Source organism: Oncorhynchus gorbuscha, linkage group LG25, assembly GCF_021184085.1.
Source record: "Oncorhynchus gorbuscha isolate QuinsamMale2020 ecotype Even-year linkage group LG25, OgorEven_v1.0, whole genome shotgun sequence".
NCBI lineage: Eukaryota > Metazoa > Chordata > Actinopteri > Salmoniformes > Salmonidae > Oncorhynchus > Oncorhynchus gorbuscha.
The window spans coordinates 20,844,265-20,866,567 of NC_060197.1; the positions used below are offsets into that span (position 1 = coordinate 20,844,265).

Genomic DNA, 22,303 nt, shown 5'->3' on the forward strand with positions numbered 1-22,303 from the left:
TAAACCAGATCTATTGTATGTTATTCTCGTACATTCAATTCACATTTATACAAACTTCAGAGTGTTTTCTTTCAAATGGTACCAGGAATATGCATATCCTTGGTTCAGGCTGTTAGATTTGGGTAGGTCTTCAGGCGGAAATTGCACAAAGTAGGGGGGGGGGGGTGGCTGCAAGAGGTTTTAATGTGGATATTTTCAGGTTATTCTGACCTTGAAATACCGCTTTAGGCTGCATCCCAAATGGAACCCTATTAATGCACTACGTTTAACCAATTCTAGTGAAAGGTAGTACACTGTGTAGGTAATAGGGTGTCGTTTGGGATGTAGATGGATTCCTCTTCCTGTTATGACAAAGCCTTTGTATAGGCCAGCTGTAATACATATTGGTGTGTGTGTTTGAGTCTTGTTTGTGTGTCAAAAAGAAAACATGTCTATTGTACTAGTTTTTGGAATCCTATACTTTCAGGCTTCATCCTATCAGCCATAAGTTAATTCCAATCAGACAATTCCATTCTAACGACTCTGGGTTGAATTAGTGCAGGGAACATCTTGCTTTGGTATGGTTCTGTGCAGGGATAGTCTCTCTGGCCTGTGTGGTCCTTTTATCATAAGGTGGGCAGTAGGGGTCATGTTTGGGGCATTGCAGCAGATACTGTGTGGGTGGATTGGTGTGTCATCCTACAGTAGGTCTGTCTAAGGAACAGGAAGTCATGAAGGGAAACATTGGGAGTTACAGGAAGTGATGTGATGGGTAAAGAATGTCCCTCCACTGCTGCTCACTGTGAGCAACTGACCACACACACACTACCATGTGAAGACAAAACAATGTATTTACAGCTAGTGACCATTGGCAAAGCCGGAAGACTCTAAAAAGTCACCAACACACCCTTACCGATTGTGTGCGAGCGCCAACCCTCTGCTTCACAGTGTTTTTGCTGGTGACCAACCTTTGCTGTGTTTTGGACACTGGTAGCCAGCCTTCGCTATGTTTTTTTCTGGTGACCAACATTTGCTATGTTTTTAATACTGGTTATTATTAGCATCAAGTCACATTATAATGGCTTGCTAAATTCAGCCAGAGAGGGGATATCCAACAACTGGAACTTTACACCGGAAAAACCAAATTCAGTAACGGGTGCAAGAAGTCCAACCAACAGATTATATTAGTTTAGAATTTGTATTTATCTTTGAATAGCATTATATTAATGAATCAATCATTGTACATGTAAAACCACAAACAAAAAAAGATATTGAAACAAACAGTTCTTAAGAATCAACTACAATAGAGCATGCTGGGAAATATAAAAATGATGGGCTTGGTCAGACCAGCTTGACCAGCTAGAACATGCTGGTCAACCAGCATAACCTGCTAGACCATGCTGGTCAGACCAGCGAGACCATGCTGAACAGACCAGCGAGACCATGCTGAACAGACCAGCTAGACCATGCTGGACAGACCAGCTAGACCATGCTGAACAGACCAGCTAGACCATGCTGAACAGACCAGCTAGACCATGCTGGACAGACCAGCTAGACCATGCTGAACAGACCAGCTTGACCAGTCTATGCTCTTTTTTTTTTTTTTTTTTTTTTGACAAACGTGACCGACCACCTCGATTTGGTCTTATGTAGCAAAGTTTGAAATGGTGTTTATTACATTGGATAAAAGCAGAGACACAGGGCTACAAAATGGTATATCATACACTGAGGAACAATAGGAAAGGAATTCTGCTTTGAAAGTAAGCCCCATCCATATCTTTAAGGGTTCTGATGTGAGGCCAGTGAGGTCATGTGCTAAACAGAGTGATTAATGTAGAGCAGTAAACAACCAAAGATTTCAAGGCTACAAGTGGTGAAAGTAGTAGCCTATAATAAGGAAGTTAAGGGGTCTGAATTCTTAACGAATGCACTGTACTGTATATCCTAATATGACTTTGGTGCAGGTCATGTTGTTCCTTACGTTACCGTCTCTGGTAAACACACACTATATCAAATACAATCAAAATGTATTCATCACATGTACAGGATACAGAAGGTGTAAACGGTACAGTGAAATGGTTACTTGCATAGTAGCAATATCAAAAATGGAAAGTGTCCCGATCAAAATATTTTATAATTGGATGATGCTTACCCAGACACAGTTGTCTGAATTGATGGGTCATGTGAAAGAAATGCTATATTTACCAACCAGCCATATCGAGCTAAGTGGATGGGTCACTATTGTCTAGACATGTTCACATGTTCATGAAATACAATTGATGGCCATAAACACCTTGATGGTGTTTATCACCTCATGCAATCATCTGGCGGAGTGGAGTCTTTTTTTTAGACATGTAGCTGGCTTGCTAAACAATGAACCATAATGCTACAAACGTACCATACAGTACAAACTGATTGTCATAGCTAGCCACCATGTATGCTGTAGTATGAATCTGCAGCTAGCTAAAGCTAACCAACTATGTTCAACATTGGGCTATAACTAGCAATGCAAATGGTTTCTGAGATACGATTGGCTAAGGAGATGATTGTGGACTACAGGAAAAGGAGGACCGAGCACGGCCCCATTCTCATCGACATGGCTGTAGTGGAGCAGGTTGAGAGCTTCAAGTTCCTTGGTGTCCACCACCAACAAACTAGAATGGTCTAAACACACCAAGACAGTCGTGAAGAGGGCACGACAAAGCCTATTCCCCCTCAGGAAACTAAAAAGATTTGGCATGGGTCTTGAGATCCTCAAAAGGTTATACAGCTGCAACATTGAGACATACTGGTTGCATCACTGCCTGGTATTGCTCGGCCTCCGACCACAAGGCACCATAGAGGGTACTGCGTACGGCCCAGTACATCACTGGGGCTAAGCTGCCTGCCATCCAGGACCTCTACACCAGGTGGTGTCAGAGGAAGGCCCTAAAAATTGTCAAAGACCCCAGTCATAGACTGTTCTCTCTACTACCGCATGGCATGCGGTACCGGAGTGCAACGTCTAGGACAAAAAGGCTTCGCAACAGTTTTTACCCTCAAGCCTTAAGACTCCTGAACAGGTAATCAAATGGCTACCTGGATGATTTGCATTGTGTGCCTCCCCCACCCCTCTTTTACGCTGCTGCTACTCTCTGTTTCTCATATATGCATAGTCACTTTAACTATACATTCATGTACATACAACCTCAATTGGGCCGACCAACCAGTGCACATTGGCCCACACATTGGCTAACCGGGCTATCTGCATTGTGTCCCACCACCCGCCAATCTCTTTTACGCTACTACTACTCTGTTCATCATATATACATAGTCACTTTAAGCATATCTACATGTACATACTACCTCAGTCAGCCCGACTAACCGGTGTTAGCTACTGTTATTTTTCACTGTCTTTTTACTGTTGATGTTATTTATTTACTTACCTATTGTTCACCTAATACCTTTTCTGCACTATTGGTTAGAGCCTGAAAGTAAGAATTTACCTGTTGTATTCGGCGCACATGACAAATACACTTTGATTTGACATTACTACACAGATCATACACTTAATGTTAGCTAGCGAGCCAGCAAGCTAACGTTCGCTAGCTAGCTAACAGTACACTAACTTGCAATGAAAAGGACTTTCTGAAAATGTGTCTCCAGGCTCTTACCTATATACATGGATAAACGCTTCATGGCAGACTGGAACAACTTTCACTAAGTAAGACATCCGACTGTGTCGTTTCCATTTTGTTTGTAGCTACAGCTTGTTTGGCCCATTGTGTCAAGTCAATCCAGTTCACACTGACCATGTGCAGAAAGTAGTCAATCACAACATTTTCTCAGTGATCTTCGTTGATAGTGTCTGCACAATTCAGGGCAGCAAAGTTGTTAGTGCAGTAGTAACACTTCTGCAGTCTCCATGGCTAGTGTTATATACTGTTCAAAAAAATAAAGGGAACACTAAAATAACACATCCTAGATCTGAATGAATGAAATATTCTTATTAAATACTTTTTTTCTTTACATAGTTGAATGTGCTGACAACAAAATCGCACAAAAATTATCAATTTAAATCAAATTTATCAACCCATGGAGGTCTGGATTTGGAGTGACACTCAAAATTAAGGTGGAAACACTACAGGCTGATCCAACCTTGATGTAATGTCCTTAAAACAGGTCAAAATGAGGCCCAGCAGTGTGTGTGGCCTCCACGTGCCTGTATGACCTCCCTACAATGCCTGGGCATGTTCCTGATGAGGTGGCGGATGGTCTCCTGAGGGATCTCCTCCCAGACCTGGACTAAAGCATCCGCCAACTCCTGGACAGTCTGTGGTGCAACGTGGCATTGGTGGATGGAGCGAGACATGATGTCCCAGATGTGCTCAATTGGATTCAGGTCTGGGGAACGGGCGGGCCAGTCCATAGCATCAATGCCTTCCTCTTGCAGGAACTGCTGACACACTCCAGCCACATGAGGTCTAGCATTGTCTTGCATTAGGAGGAACCCAGGGCCAACCTCACCAGCATATGGTCTCACAAGGGGTCTGAGGATCTCATCTCAGTACCGAATGGCAGTCAGGCTACCTCTGGCGAGCACATGGAGGGCTGTGTGGCCCCCCCAAAGAAATGCCACCCCACACCATGGCTGACCCACCGCTAAACCGGTCATGCTGGAGGATGTTGCAGGCAGCAGAACCTTCTCCACGGCATCTCCAGACTGTCACGTCTGTCACATGTGCTCAGTGTGAACCTGCTTTCATCTGCGAAGAGCACAGGGCACCAGTGGCGAATTTGCCAATCTTGGTATTCTCAGGCAAATGCCAAACGTCCTGCACGGTGTTGGGCTGTAAGCACAACCCCCACCTGTGGACATTGGGCCCTCATACCACCCTCATGGAGTCTGTTTCTGACCGTTTGAGCAGACACATGCACATTTGTGGCCTGCTGGAGGTCATTTTGCAGGGCTCTGGCTGTGCTACTCCTTGCACAAAGGCGGAGGTAGCGGTCCTGCTGCTGGGTTGTTGCCCTCCTACGGCCTCCTCCACGTCTCCTGATGTACTGGCCTGTCTCCTGGTAGCGCGTCCATGCTCTGGATACTACGCTGACAGACACAGCAAACATTCTTGCCACAGCGCGCATTGATGTGCCATCCTGGATGAGCTGCACTACCTGAGCCACTTGTGTGGGTTGTAGACTCCATCTCATGCTAATACTAGAGTGAAAGCACCGCCAGCATTCAAAAGTGACCAAAACAGCCAGGAAGCATAGGAACTGAGAAGTGGTCTGTGGTTTCACTTTATTTGGGGTGTCTTGCTAATTGCCTATAATTTCCACCTGTTGCCTATTCCATTTGCACAACAGCATGTGAAATTTATTGTCAATCAGTGTTGCTTCCTAAGTGGACAGTTTGATTTCACAGAAGTGTGATTGACTTGGAGTTACATTGTGTTGTTTACGTGTTCCCTTTATTTTTTGAGCAGTGTATCTTTCAAAAAAGCTGCAGTAGCCAGGATTATCTACACATACTGAGCAGCTCATGTCATAGACAGAAGCATGCTACATGGCAGACCATTCCAAAGTCATCTCTTGGCATGTCCAGCGCATCCATTATCTCAGTCAATCACGGATAGCGAGAATGATCATTTCTTTTTTTCTGTGGCTAAACCAACTTGGCTCGTCTTTTCTTTTTTTTTGGTATTTACAGATGGCATACACGTTTAAGACAAATGAAAGTTCACATGTTGCAGAAGACATTTCATCCCCAAAACACATTTTGATTAAACATTTTTTTGTTTTGGCCCTGTACTCCAGCACTTTGGATTTCAAATGATACAATGAGTATGAGTTTAAAGTGCAGACTGTCTGTTTTAATTTGAGGGTATTATCAACCATATTGGATGAACCGTTTGTACAAAAAGTTTTATATATATATATATATATATATATATATATATATATATATATATATATATATATATATATATATATATATATAAAATAAAATTAATTATAGTCCCCCCATTTTATGGGACAATAATTATTGGGACAAATTCATTTATGTCCATTAAATAAGTCAAAAGTGTTGTATTTGGTTCCATATTCCTAGCACGCAATGATTCAATCAAGCTTGTGACTCGTCAAAGTTGTTGGAATCACTTTTATCGTACATAAGAATATAATGTTTCTAAACACTTTCACACTTAAGTGAGAACAAATCTACCAATCCGATGCCTACCCCCATGTACCCTGCTAAGCTTTAGAACAAATAGAGCACTGACAACTGTCCATGTAGCTGTTCAAATGTATGCAGATGATACAGTGATATATGTGGTCCTTCTGTAGCTCAGTTGGTAGAGCATGGCGCTTGTAACGCCAGGGTAGTGGGTTCGATCCCCGGGACCACCCATACATAGAATGTATGCACACATGACTGTAAGTTGCTTTGGATAAAAGCGTCTGCTAAATGGCATATATTATTATTATGTGCATGCAAACAACAAGCTGCACAAGAACTCAGGTTACAGGTTACAAAGTGGCTCAGTGACTTGTGTTTGTATCTCAATGTGAAAAAAACTGTTTGCATGTTCTTCACAAAGAGGGAAACAGATGCTACTGAGCCAGTTGTCTATGTGTCAGGGGAGAAGCTCCAGGTGGTATCTGATTTTAAGTACCTTGGCATCACACTTGATTCCAACCTCTCTTTTAAAAAGCATGTGGACAATTGTGAAAATCACATTTTTAAGAAACATCAAACCAAATATTTTGAGTTGATTTCACACGCACCCCCTCCCCAAAGGCTATTGGCAAGACCTCCCCTGCTGTGCCAAGGACCGGGTAAAACAATACCCTAACCCCCTTACCTTCCTCCTTCTCCTGACAAAACAATGGGCATTCCTGCCATTCCTAATGCCTCTTCCTCTCTCTCTAAATCAACCCATCTCATCCCCGTTCTTTCTTCCTCTCTCTGAATGTGTCTTAAATGGCATCCTATTCCCTATAAAGTGCACTACTTTTGTCCAGAGTCTTATGGGCTCTGGTCAAAAGTAGTGCACTATAAAAGTAATAGGGTGCCATCTGGGACACAGGCCCTAACTCAACACATCAACTCCTCTCTTCTTTAGTCTATTTCCCAGAGGAGGACAAACCACAACTTTCTCTACCACTAATCAGACCCAGGGTGTGTGTGTGTGTTTTAAATGCAGGATTCTGCCACAGTTGAAATGTGCTCTGTCAGCGCTCAGCGGAGCAGACAGAAATCGTCTTTGTGTATGGGTGTGTCAGTATTTGTGTTTCTGTGTTTGTTAGTGTCTCTGAGTGTTTCGTCTCTATGCCTTTGTCTGTGTCTTTGTGTGTGTGTGTTTCATCTCATTTCATCTCTGTGCTTTTCTCTTTTTGTGTGTGTGTGTTGTCTCTACGTGTGGCCTGCTATAGTGATTACTGCAGCTGAGTCCTCATGGCTTCTATTAGCTGTCCCATTAAACAACGATTCCAATGATACATGACCTCCACACACACACACACACACATGCACTCAAACATGCACTCACACACACATACACTACGACACATGCCTACAAGATGTGTGTGTCTCGTGGGAAGAGATAGGATCTTGTCAAATCAACTGCATGTGAGAATGTGAGACATGGCGATGGACATAATAGCACCGCTGTGTGTGTGTGTGTGTGTGTGTGTGTGTGTGTGTGTGTGTGTGTGTGTGTGTGTGTGTGTGTGTGTGTGTGTGTGTGTGTGTGTGTGTGTGTGTGTGTGTGTGTGTGTGTGTGTGTGTGTGTGTGTGTGTGTGTGTGTGTGTGTGTGTGTGTGTGTGTGTGTGTGTGTGTGTGTATGATCACTGTCTGTGGCTGGTAAAAGGTCCTCCATGTTTTTTAAATATACACTGAACAAAAATATAAAACCCAACATGAAACAATTTCTAAGATTGGTGACATGTCTGAGTATGCAGGCCATACTCGACTAGGCTTATGGTATAGAAATAAACATTAAATTCTCAGGCAACAGGTCTGGTGGACATTCCTGTAGTCAGCATGCCAATTGCACGCTCCCTCAATTTGAGACATCTGTGGCATTGTGGTGTTTGACAAAACTGCACATTTTAGAGCAGCCTTTTATTGTCCGCAGCACAAGGTGCAGCTGTGTAATGATCATTTTTAATCAGCTTCTTGAAATGCCACACCTGTTAGGTGGGTGGATTATCTTGGCAAATGAGAAATGCTGACTAACAGGGATGTAAGCCAATTTGAGAGAAATCTGCTTTTTGTATGTATGGACAATTTCAGGGATCTTTTTATTTCCCATGAAACATGGGACCAACACTTTGCATGTTGCATTTATATTTTTGTTAAGTATATATTTTTCTCGTGTTTGTTGGATAGACATGGGGAGGACACACAAGAAAGTAAGGAAGAGAGATGGTAGAAAAGTGTGGGCGTGATTCGAACCCGTGCCAGCACTGGAACACTGGAATGTGCTATGAAGGCAGCGGCTAGACGACTCGTATGTTTTATTCTCTGGAGTGACAATGGTGATATACAGGCAGGAAACACCAACATAAAGTGTCTTAATAGGGCCACCACGAGCCTCCAGAACACTGTCGTGTCTTTGGCATCATTAAAGTGAAGACTGTTATTTTATCAAATTAATTCTCTGTAATTATTATTATGTGATTAAACTAATCATGTAAATGTAATTAACTAGGAAGTTGGGGCACCAAAGGAAAATCTTCAGATTACAAAGTTATAATTGTCCTAATATAACTTCAGATATTTTAATATCTGATCAATTAGTCTTCTAATTAAGGAATTATTATTTACCTCACGTTAGTCTCATTCCAAATGTCGTAAATTGTTGGTTATCTGCACGAACCCAGACTTTACTATGAATCAACCATACACCAATTGTCTTAATCATTTATTTACTAACTAACTAAGTAATCACAGAAATGCATAAACAAACAAACAGTAGATATGGTTACGAGGAAATGATAGGGGAGCTTCCCTAGTGGGCTAAGTCGGTATGACGGCTTGGTGGACAAATGGAAGTGGGTGTGGACTGAGAAGGGCGGGAATTACAAAATAGTTACTACACAGTTGATAATTATATTAATTGAAATGCTAATCCTTTGCACATGAACGCTCACTCATTCGGGAATAATTGCAATCGATGTATTTTTACACCCAGTGTGTCATCGTGATCTCTGTTGGAATCGTCAGTCCTTCTGTTGGAAAGTTCATCAGAGTGTCTCTCTGCTTCCCTGAAGTCTCATGGTTAGAATGGATACTTCAAAGTACCATTCAGAAATGTTCTTATAGAAAAGATGTTTCGGTGGTTGTCGGTCTAATCATCCCATGGCACATAATTTCTAGCTGCAGACTAGTAATTAGTATCTAAGATTTGCTCTTATTCTGTCGGGATCTCACATTAACGGTTTAAAATCACATTACATAATTACACAAATAGTTTAATCTTTACTCATTCATTTTAAACAATAATTACACGTAAGCCTCATAATGGAGGCTGCTGTATAAACAGAGTTATGGTAATGTGGCTGTATTGTCTTTCATGAGGTCACAAACATGAAACAAAATGGACCGGGTCGTAGCTGGCTTCTCCACCGACCGTTTACACATTCTCCAAAACATGGATATTGTTCAGTTCTCAAGTTCTGTGATGTAGAATAAGTTCCTTTGTTCTCTCTATGTGTCTCTTTCTGCATGGCCAGGAGGAGAGTCTCCTCCAATATTTTACGACCTGAGATAACAAAACCTGGGTGTAGAAGGGAGAGAGGGGGAAGACACTCACTATACACAAAGAAGGCTAGGTCATGACAACAGCTTCAATGTGCCTTGGCATATATTCTACAAGTGTCTGGAACTCTATTGGAGGTATGTGACACCATTCTTCCACGAGAAATGTTCTAATTTGGTGTTTTGGTGATGGTAGTGAAAACGCAGTCTCAGTCACTGCTCCAGAATCTTCCAGTGTCCAATTGGGTTGAGATCTGGCGACTGAGACACACACACACACTCTTTAATATAATAATAATAATATATGCCATTTAGCAGACGCTTTTATCCAAAGCGACTTACAGTCATGTGTGCATACATTCTACGTATGGGTGGTCCCGGGGATCGAACCCACTACCCTGGCGTTACAAGCTTTAAACCCCCTATGCTCCTTTTATGCCCCTCTTTCAAAGTCACTGAGATCTCTTCTTCTAGCCAGGGTAGCCAAAATAATGGGAAACTTGGCATTTTTATATATGACCCTAAGCATGATGGGATGTTAATTGCTTAATTATCTCAGGAACCACACTTGTTTGGAAGCACCTGCTTTCACTAATGTGTCCCTTAATTGCTTAATTAACTCAGGAACCATGGGGAAGAAGGTTCCAAATTTTGGGGGGGGGTTGTCACATTGGCATTTTCAACTACATTCCTTTCTTTTTAAAGAGATATAGAGAGTAAGTAAGTGAGATATAAAGAGAGAGATAGAAAGTGGGGAGACATACAGTTGGAGTCGGAAGTTTACATACATCTTAGCCAAATACATTTAAACTCACTTTTTCACAATTCCTGACATTTAATCCTAGTAAAAATTCCAACTTTGGAAGTGTGCATGGGGTCATTGTCCATTTGGAAGACCCATTTGCGACCAAGTTTTAACTTCCTGACTGTCTTTAAATGTTGCTTCAATATATCCACATATTTTCCTCCCTCATGATGCCATTTTGTGTAGTGTACCAATCCCTCCTGCAGCAAAGCACCCCCACAACATGATGCTGCCACCCCCATGCTTCACGGTTGGGATGGTGTTCTTCGGCTTGCAAGCCTCCACATTTCTTCCTGCAAACATAATGATGGTCATTATGGCCAAACAGTTCTATTTTTGTTTCATCAGACCAGAGGACATTTCTCCAAAAAGTACAATCTTTGTCCCCATGTGCAGTTGCAAACCGTAGTCTGGCTTTTTTATGGCAGTTTTGGAGCAATGGCTTCTTCCTTTCTGAGTGGCCTTTCAGGTTATGTCGATACTTTTGTACCTGTTTCCTCCAGCATCTTCACAAGGTCCTTTGCTGTTGGGATTGGTTTTCACTTTTCACACCAAAGTATGTTCATCCCTAGGAGACAGAACACGTTTCCTTCCTGAGCGGTGTGACCGCTGTGTGGTCCCATGGTGTTTATACTTGCGTACTATTGTTTGTACAGATGAATGTGGTACCTTCAGGTGTTTGGAAATTTCTCCCAAGGATGAACCAGAGTTGTGGAGGTCAACAGTTATTTTCCTGAGGTCTTGGCTGATTTGTTTTGATTTTCCCATGATGTCAAGCAAAAAGAGGCACTGAGTTTGAAGGTCGGCCTTGAAATACATCCACAGGTACACCTCCAATTGACTCAAATTATGTCAAATGACATCATTTTCTGTAATTTTCCAAGCTGTTTAAAGGCACAGTCAACATAGTGTATGTAAACCTCTGACCCACTGGAATTGTGATACAGTGAATTATAAGTGAAATAATCTGTCTGTAAACAATTGTTTGAAAAATTCCTTGTGTCATGCACAAAGTAGATGTCCTAACTGGCTTGCCTAAACTATAGTTTGTTAACAAGATATTTGTGGAGTGGTTGAAAAACAAGTTTTAATGACTCCAACCTAAGTGTATGTAAACTTCTGACTTCAACTGTACATACACACACCCACACACACAGTCTCAGTAACAAACAGGGTATTGTCCTTCTGTGGACTTCACCCTTCCTGATAGATCCTCCTGGAATGGACCTTCGTCTCCCTGCACTGATTAACTGGTGTGTGTGATGGGGGACCACAAAGTAAACTAACTGCCTGATTGCAGTCTGGTACATAGAGAAACCCACACATACTGAGAACCCGTAAAGCAAACAAATGTGCGATGATTGCAGTCTGAACACAAAGGTAGAGGGGGGAGAGAGTGAGAGGGGCTAGAAGGGGTGAGAGCAGGGAGAGGTGGAGGAGGGTTGAGACTATAGTTAACCCTCTGCCTTCTGAAGAAAGCACATTATGTAAGAAATCTAAACACACACACAGACACGCATGAAGATTGCAGCGACGGTGGCCTCTGGAAATCCTCGTCAACCCCAGGTTCAGACTAATATGGTGTGTGTGTGTGTGTGTGTGTGTGTGTGTGTGTGTGTGTGTGTGTGTGTGTGTGTGTGTGTGTGTGTGTGTGTGTGTGTGTGTGTGTGTGTGTGTGTGTGTGTGTGTGTGTGTGTGTGTGTGTGTGTGTGAGTTCTCGGTCGGAGTCTGTCTTCTCCCACTGTTCTGGATGTTGTTAAAGTGAATTTTCAGCAGGAGTTCTTGATCTTTTATCCCCGTTGTCTCCACAATTTCGTGGTTATCCAATTGGTAGTTACAGTCTTGTCCCATCGCTGCAACTCCTGTACAGACTCGGGAGAGGCGAAGGTCGAGAGCAATGCGTCCTCCAAAACACAATCCTGCCAAGCCGCACTGCTTGCTTTACCCGGAAGCCAGCCGCACCAATGTGTCGGAGTAAACATTGTACATCTGGCGAACGACGTCAGCGTGCAGGCGTCCGGCCCGCCACAAGGAGTCACTAGAGCGCGATGGGACAAGGAAATCCCGGCCGGCGAAACCCTCCCCTAACCCGGAAGACGCTGGCCCAATTGTGTGCTGCCTCATGGGTCTCCCGGTCATGGCCGGCTGTGACACAGTCTGGGATCGAATCCTGGGCTGTAGTGATGCCTCAAGCCCCGCAATGTAGTGCCTTAGACCGCTGCGCCACTCGGAAGGCCTCACAAGGAGTTCTATAGATTAGTTTTGAATCTACAGACTGCCTACTTTTCCCACTGCTCTCTGCTTTCTTTCTCTCCCCCTCCTCCTCTTTCCCCATCTCTCCTATACATACCCTGCTGAGGTCTTCTCATCTCTGTGTTGTACTATTGCTACTCAGCAAAGGGCAAGAAAACACCAGTCTGGCTGGATGCCACAATAACACTCATCTCTTCTTCTCTTCCTTCTCTCTTTTTACCCCTCTATTTCTCCCTTTCCATCACTCTCTCCATTTGAGCACCTCTAAAATGTTCTCTCTTGTTGCTTCCTGCAGTTCCAAAACTGGTGTCTTCCTTTTTCTCTCCCTCCCAATCCTGCCCTCTTCCCCCCTCTCTCCCCCTCCTCTCTCTCTATCCCTCCCTCCCTCTCTCTTCCTCTCTCTTCTTCCCTCTCTCTCTACCTCTCCCTCCCACTCCCTCCCCCCTCTTTCTCTCTTCTAGACAGGAAGTACCTCTGCGTATTTCCCTGTGTGGAACAATAACACTGTGGAACTCTGGGTATTATTTTAACAGCGTCTGTCTTTATCTGCTCCGAACATAGCTTCCTCCTCTGCCTCTCTTTCTGTTCCTCTCTCTCTCTCTTCCTCTCCCCCTGAGTCACTCACAGTCTGCCTAGAGAGAGAGGGATTGAGAGGGAGGGAGGATGGTGGAAACAAAGGCAGAGAGAGAGCTATGTTTGGTCTAAGTGACTGAAGCGAGGGACGGTGAGAGGGAGGGAGAGAGAGGGACAAGGGGGTAGATTAGGTTTGTCGGTTGTTTTTTTTGGAGTCTAGATCAGTTGAGATGGACCACAGAGAGAGAGAAGACTTTGAACACAGTCTTGTTCTGTTACTAGAGGACTATAGAGCTGCTCTGAAGGATATAACTACTCCTAGAAACAGAACCTAACTCTCTTAATATGGCTAGGACTGTTGGACTACTCCAAGAGACAGAAGCAAAGCCACCTAGCAAGGCCAGAGAACTGGATTAATTAAGGAGGGAAGGAGACAAGAACATTGAGAATTTAAGGGAACTTCTTATCCCAACAGTTTTTATTGCCTCTTTTGAACACCGCAGTGGAAATGTTATGTTGAAGACTTGATAAACAGTAGTAAGTAGCCGGACCACCTTCTTTGGGCTAAGTCCATTGTCGTCTGTGTTGGATTGAAGATATTTGGGCATGTTTATAAGGACTGCTCTCAGACCAGTCTATGGTTGAACTAACATTGGGCCTGACCCTAACTGTGACCCAGTAGACACGGTTCTAGGATCAGGTGTGACTAGGGCCTCTTCTGTGTGGATCCACTCTGGTATGTTATAGACTGACTCGGGAACAGTTAGAAAGTATTGTTTCCTCTTATCATCTCCTAAAGTCCCTCTCCTTTTCTCTTTTGATCCCCTACCTTCCATTCATCTTCTCCCCTCTGTGCAGTGTGTACTGTTCTACCTTCACTCTTCTTTGTGTCTTTGAACTTGTAGACGTCTTCAAGGTGTGACTGGGTGTGTGTCTGATCTCTGTTTTTGTGTGTCTTAATGTGTATATAATTTCATTACTCAGTGTCATTATGACTCTAGAGTAAATGACCTTCAATCTAGTCTTCTTCGACTTTATTCTAGTTTAGGAGTCCGTATCAGTTAGTTGTTCTAGTTTCTTCTACCACATATGGTATTATCACTTGCTTCTGTATCAGTGTTTCACGCAGTCATACATTCACAATGTTTTATGGGTCAAAGTAACATAAATAATGTCTACACATAAACCATGGAACATGGTTTATCTTTCTATCCATCCATCAGTCAGAGTAAAGCATTCCGCTACTGTTCTGTAGACTATGTTTATAAATAGAACTAAGGACGGTCTTGTCTTGTGAAGTTTATTTGATTTCCTGAATGTCTGACAGTGTCCGACCGACACTGATTGGCTCCGGTCGCTAACTGGCTAATCAGGTTAACTGTGGCTTGGTATGTCGAGGGCGATTAACTGTTCCTTTGTATCTGGCTGCTTGACAAATGTAACACTAGGACTAGGTCAGTGGAACACATTCTGTCTGAGTACAGTAGAACTACATTATATCTCACATTCTTTTTCTTCCATTTCAATATATTTTTATAACTCTGTTTCATCACGTCATGTTTCACAAAGATGTCTGAATACCGTAGATTATCTCAAAGTATACTGCAGAAGACAAAAATTAGATATTTGGATATCAAATATCTCACATTTTTGTCTTCGGCTGTATACTTCTAAATAACTTTTCTTCGTGTATATCCTAGTGTAGTTCAATGGATCAGATTCTAAGTACAGTATATCTCTAAATACTGATTGGGCTGGTTTTTCCAGACACAATTTAGTTTTCCTTTCTATATTCGCTTCTTGTTTTTGTTTTTTTAGCTTGGTTTTCATAGTCATTAATCATTCCAGGCCCAATCCGGGCTCCATTAACAGTCCTGGGACAAAACTAATCTTAGGTCCATTCAAAGGCCTGGAATAAATGATAATAGTGTTTGTTCAATCCCATTTGGGAACTTCCAAAATCTCTCTCCCTATATAACTATACCAAGGGGAACATTTTCAGGGAACAGATAATCATTCTGACAAGTGCACACATGGACACACACACAATCGTCCTGAGAGAAATCCAAAATTAGCCATTTTAGGACCTATTCTGTTAACTTTAATGAATGGCCATAAATCATAAACAGAAATATTTTCAAAGTGTTCTGACTTCCGACTGTGCCAGATCCTCATTCTTCTTCCATCAGGGTTCTTCCTCCTCAAAATTCCCGGAATTGTTTTCAGAGTTATTGTTTTAGAGTTATTCCCGATGCGTTATTCCGAAGTTATTAATAGCTTCAGAATAATGGGCCATTCATGAGCAGGAGTCTCCTGGGATCTCACCGAAGTTTGTTCTAGGCTCCTACCTGGCATATATACACTGCTTATGGTACTTCCTTTTGGGTCTACACAGACTTCCTTTTGGGTCTACACAGACTTCCTTTTGGGTGTACACAGACTTCCTTTTGGGTCTACACAGACTTCCTTTTGGGTGTACCGACAAATCATGTTACCCCTCCTGTAGTTATATTATCCCTTTTTTTTCTTTAACCTTTATTTAACTAGGCAAGTCAGTTAAGAACACATTTTTATTTACAATGACGGCCTACACCGGCCAAACCCGGACGACGCTGGGCCAATTGTGCGCCGCCCTATGGGACTCCCAATCACGGCCGGTTGTGATACAGCCTGGATTCGAACCAGGGTGTCTATAGTGACACCTCAAACACTGAGAGGTAGTGCCTTAGACTGCCGCGCCACTCGGGAGCCAATCCCTCATGTGTATGTGTGTGTGTTCTCGCTCTCTCTCCAGACGCAGTGTACCTGTGATCAGGCCTCACTCGTGGCACCTGGCCAAGCTTTCATCAACGGAATCCCCCCACAGTTCTACCCCTGTCCCCCCTCCTCCTCCCCCGTCCCCCCCATCTGCCATGCAGCTCCATCCTGGGCCCTACACACTACCCTGGCACTCTACAGCAGACAACAGGTAACATACACACAGATGCATATATACAGACACATACACACAAACACACTGGGCCCTATACACTACCCTGGAACAGCAGACAGCAGGTAATGGTCATTTATATTGGGAAGATACGGGACGGCTAAGTACCCTGGCTTATATGTGAATTAGAGTTTAGAGCAGTGTCCCATTCTATCCGATTCCCCCGGAGAATCTTGTCTCCCAACCTTCTATCAAGCTATGTTTGCACACGCCACGTTTGTGTGTGTCATAATCATAATACTGATAATCATAATACTGAATGAATCGTGAATAATGATGAGTTAGAAAGTTACAGAGGGTCAAACATCATACCCCCAAGAAATGCTACCCTCTCCTTTTATTGGTAATGGTAAGAGGTTAGCATGTCTTGGGAGTATGATTTTTGACCCGATGTAACTTTCTCACTCATCATTATTCACGATTCATTCAAGATTATCCGTAATCATGGTAGCATCCACATTAATGTAGAATTGCTTAGAAACATATTATATTCTTATTTACAATAAAAGTTACTCCAAATTCACACAATACATTATTTACCATTAATTTCTATTGGTCACAAAATAATCTGAAACACAACCAAAACGAACTGCAAATGCATCCAACAAGTTTGCAGTCACACAGTTGATTATAGTCATTGCATGCTAGGAATATGGGACCAAATACTACACTTTTGACTACTTTATTTCTAAGAATTATTAGGGATATCAATAATTTTGCCCCCTACCATTTTCAGAAAAATTATTATTACTTGTTAAACAAAATATATTTCTTTGAGCAATTGTGTTCGTATAAAATAATATAATTTCCCTAAATCATTTCCAGCCCCTGTGTCTGTGTGTGTGTGCGCTCACATGTGTGTACGTATCTGAGCTGTGTGTGTGTGCATATCTGAGCTGTGTGTGTTTGAGGCTGGGTACACAGTCTTGTGGGAGTGCATTGTTGGGCAGACCAGACCAGGGGAATTTTGTTCCTGTGACGTGTTTCTGAAGACTAGCAAACACACACACACACACACACACACACACACACACACACACACACACACACACACACACACACACACACACACACACACACACACACACACACACACACACACACACACACACACACACACACACACACACACACACGGAGCAGACTAAGGGTATTTTGACCTGTGACCTGTTTCCAAAGACTAACAATCATCAGGAAGCTTAGTGACCTCATCGTGTTCTAAAGTCAATAGCATCACGGCGGATAACAGGGGTATTTTCAGACAGGAATCGATTCACGCATTCCTCACTGGCTGATCACTCAATGGTAGGACCCCCAAACTATGAAAATTGCTTTTCACACTACTGATTACTTTTCACACACTGAGAAAATAGTTTTTAGGAGATTTTAGTTGATTAAAGTCAACACTAATAAGTACATTGAAACATTTCCGAAGCTTATACATACTATATACTGAACAAAAATATAAAGCAACATGTAAAGTGTTGGTCCCATGTTTCATGAGCTGAAATAAAAGATCCCAGAAATATTTCATACTCCCAAAAAGCTTCTTTCTCTCAAATGTTGTGCACACATATCTTTACATCCCTGTTGGTGAGCATTTCTCATTTGTAAAGATAATGAATCTACCTGAGAGGTGTGGCATATCAAGAAGCTGATTTAAACAGCATGATCATTACACAGGTGCACCTTGTGCTGGGGATAATACAAGGTCACTCTAAAATGAGCAGTTTTGTAACAACACAATTCCACAGTTTTTAGGGAGCGTGTAATTGGTATGCTGACTGCAGGAATGTCCTCCAGAGCTGTTGCCAGAGAATTGAATGCTAATTCCTCTACCATAAGCCACCTCCAACGACATTTTAGAGAATTTGGCAGTAAATCCCACTGACCTCACAACTGTAGACGTCGTGTGACCATGCCAGACAGACCAGGATCTTCACATCTGGCTTCTCCACCTGCGGGATTGTCTGAGACCAGCCACCTGGACAGCTGATGAAACTGAGGAGTATATCTGTCTGTAATTAAAGCCCTTTTGTGGGGAAAAACTATGGCCCTCCCAGGCCCACGAATGGCTGCAAAATCCATAGATTAGAGCCTAATTAATTTATTTCAATTGAATGATTTCCTGAAATGAACTATAACTCAGTAAAATCGTAGACATTTTTCCATGTTGCGTTTATATTTTTGTTCAGGATAGTAATATAACTATGCTTTATGTGTGTGTGCGTACCTATGTATACCTAAGTATATCCTATGCTTCTCTTACTTTAGTCAGTAACAACAAGAACACACACACACACACACACACACACACACACACACACACACACACACACACACACACACACACACACACACACACACACACACACACACACACACACACACACACACACACACACACACACACACACACACACACACACACACAATGCAATGTCTGATGAGACATATTCTCTCTGCATAACAGGACAATGGCATGTAACTCCCAGAACATGTGGACAAAGATGGGAAGACAGTTAATAAACAGAACGTCTGTCCGTCTGTCCTGTCTGTCTGTCTGTCTGTCTGTCTGTGAGTGACTTCCTTTGGGATGTACCGTCAGAAGTTCCATATATGTTAAACAACCTCTTAAATAGCTAATCAAGACCTCAAACAAAGACTGACAGTCTGACTCGAGTCCAACTTGATGACTACGATTGTGTGTGTGCCTGCCTGCAGTACGGCTGTATTTGTGTGTGTGCATATGTGTGTAGTGCATGCGTGTCCACTCTAATTCACCATAGAGTTGTTATTCCTGTCACGTTCTTTATCGTCCCCTGATGGAACGTTCGGGAGGGAGGGGCTGTCATTTCCTCTGGTTACCACATAATTTCCCGTCGCCCTCTCTACCCACGATGCAGCAGTAATCCCTGACTGCTTAAAGAAGCTACCGTTCAATCTGCTCCTTTTTCTTTTCTTCCTTACAAATCCGTCAGAAACACATGGCAGAGGCAGATCTATGAATAGGAATACAGTAAAGCAGATGAAATCAAGTAGTATATCCTATGCTTCTCTTACTTTACCACTTAGACTAGTGCAAATATAGAAGAGATTCAGCTTCAGTAGGCCTACTTCTTAAGATGTAAATAATGTAGCATCTGGTATACGTCGGGTAAAGGACCAAAATATGACTTGTATTGATGCTAATACTATTTACTTAAATAATCATTAATTTCTGTCTCCCTTGCTCTCCAACCTCCTCTCCCCCTCTACCTACCTTTCCCCCACCCTCTCTCCACCTCTTTACAGTGATCTGTCTATCCAGTGGAACAAGCTCTCCAGACACTACTTTACAGACAGAAGCAGTTCCCTAAGTAGCATGGACAGCCTTGACCCTCCTAGCAGCCAAGTGTACTACGATTCCCATAATTCCCCAGTGGACCCGGCCATCTTCAACAATAAGAGAGACTATGAATACCACAATTCACCAGTGGACCCTGCTATATTCAAAAATATAAGAGACTCTGCCTATAGCTCTTTCTCAGCTAGTTCTAATATGTCAGACTATACTGTCGCATTAAGGCCCGGTGAGGCCTGTTCTATGGAGAATATCGTCCGAAGCCTTGGGCCAGGGGGACCCGCCTGCCGGGTTTATGCCTGTGGCAATGCACCATCCCTGGGGAGGGAGTCAGGCGAGGCCCAGGATGAGACTGGTACCTCAACCCTACTACTAAAGTCGAGGTCGCTGACCAGGCCAAGAGTGAGGCAGCCGGAAGCGAAGGAGAGACCATCTTCGTACTGTTTTGAAGAAGAGAGGAGAGAAGGGAGTGGGGAGAGGGGTGGAGGAGGAGGGAAGAGGGGGGCTTCAATTCCACCCCTTCCCCCAACCAGGAAGGACAGTTTTAGGGCCACAAGGGGTCGCTTGGGGATTACAGATGTCAAAGATCAACGATGCATCTCTGCCCCCGTCGGAATTCCCAGCCTCTCCAGTTGCCATGTCGAGGACGATGACGACGATCCTCAGAATGTTCCTGGTGTTCCGGTTATTCCTAGCTGGAACGGCTATCCCGCTCCCTGCAAGGCGTCAAAGGCAGAGGGAGACATGGGAAATGGGAAAAAGAATGGGGTTGGGAATTTTAAAGGAGATTCTTTGGAGCAATACTACACCCTCATCTCCAAAAAAAAAGATTCCCTTGTGAATAAGAACTTAGAGATCCAGGAGATCCACCCAGACTCCCTCCACCTTCCTGCCCTAGAGATAAGCTCCTCTTCCTCCATCCCCGGCTCCAGCTCCCTACCTCCAGACAGCTCCATAGATCCAGAACCCCCAGGTGAAGCCAACCACCTCCTCCCCCAGAACAAGCACTGCTCATCAGGTCTCTACAGACAAAGCGTCCCTGAGAAACTCTTATCGCAGCTACGTCATCTAGAGTTTTCCAGTGACTCTTCGGACCATAGCTCCATCTCCCCCTCCAGCTCCCAGTGGTCTCGCTCCCCCCTTAACCCCCCCAGGGAGGACCTAGGAGGGGATATAGGGAGTCATGACACCTCCCTCCTCCTCCTCCAGCAGAACACTGGGGAGTGGGAACAAAGGAGTCAATGCTCTACCCCAGGATTGGTGGACACTGATGGGATTGGGGAGGCAGGAGAGGTGAGTGTGGTGGTTTGGAAGAGTAGGGAGGTGGTGGCGGCTGCTGGTAATTGCCTCTCACCCATCCAGGTCCAAAACCCCTGGGGTAGGCCGGTGAGTGTTCCAGGGTCAGGGGAGCCCTCTGGAGATTGTACACAGGGAGAGGTGAGCCCTGAGCGGATTTGGGAGACCGACTTTGGGCCTCTCAGTGCTGCAGCCAGTGTAGACAGCCTACTGGAGGGAAGTCATAGAGGAGGAGGAGGAAGAAGGGATGATAATGAAGGAAAGGTGCTGATGAAGAAACCCAGGAGTCACCGTTCGTCCCGGGCACGCCGTCGCAGCGAACGCTTCGCCACGAACCTCCGTAACGAGATCCAGCACAAGAAGGCCCAGCTGTCCAAGAGTAAAGGCCCAGGAGGGTTGCTCTACAGCGGGGAGACAGTTGAGGAAGAAGAAGGTCCAGACCTGGAAATCCAGGACCTCGTGAGGAAAGAGGCTGAGGACGTTGATCCGCCTGCCAAGGAGAGCAGCTCCCAAGGCGTGTACACCTGTTCCGACATCAGCCTCTCAGCTCCAGCTCCTGGAGGTCTGAACAGACTATCCTCTTCTTCCACCCTCCAGCTCCACCAGCCATCCCTAGCCCCAGTTTCAGCTCCACAACCCCCCAGGGATGAAGAACCTGAACCACCAGGGAAGCAAGACCAAGCTACAGACTCTTCCAGGACACCCCAGAGGTCCGTCCCAACCTTGCCCAGCTGGGGTATGGGTATCCAGGTCGTGGAGGAGCTAGCTCCAGCTGGTAAGTCCCGCCGATGGAGATGGACACCCGAACATAAACTCCAACCAGAAGTTGACACTGACCGACGGGGGGAGAGGGTCGGAGTGGCCTTGGGGGTGTCAGGACGAGGGAGGGCATCCTCTGCCTCCTCTTCTTCTTCTACCACTTGTTCTTCCCACACTGAGGAGTCTGATATTCTACCTTTCGCGGACCGCTGTAAGTTCTTTGAGGAGACAAGCAGGAGTATATTGGTGTCAAATTTGCCAGGTCTGACGAGACGACGGCAGAGGCCAGATAGACATGAGGGGCAGCCTCATCTGTCGATGCTGGAGAACCAAAGAGGAGGCTATGGACAGGGACAAGCCCAGAGGAGGTACTCTTACCAGGGTGGATTCGAGCGAGAAAGTCCCCTTTTGATTAATACCATGGAGGCCCGGAGACAATCGGTTAGTGGCAATAGGGAGAGAGAGAAGGAGAGGGAAAAAGAGAGGGAGATGGAAAGGGAGGTAAGAGCAAGAGAGAGGGAAAGGGAAAGGGAGGAAAGAGCAAGAGAGAGGGAAAGGGA

At 44.1% G+C, this 22,303-nt stretch overlaps 1 protein-coding gene across 1 annotated transcript in view; it reads left to right on the top strand.

Annotated features, from left to right (window-relative positions):
* shroom4 (shroom family member 4) overlaps nucleotides 1-22,303 on the top strand; it is an 87,760-nt gene that overhangs the window by 58,895 nt on the left and 6,562 nt on the right. The window contains exons 3-4 of the mRNA XM_046327902.1: nucleotides 16,151-16,324; nucleotides 19,640-22,280. Coding sequence (XP_046183858.1) covers nucleotides 16,151-16,324; nucleotides 19,640-22,280 — 2,815 coding nt within the window. The remainder of the gene's footprint in view (nucleotides 1-16,150; nucleotides 16,325-19,639; nucleotides 22,281-22,303) is intronic.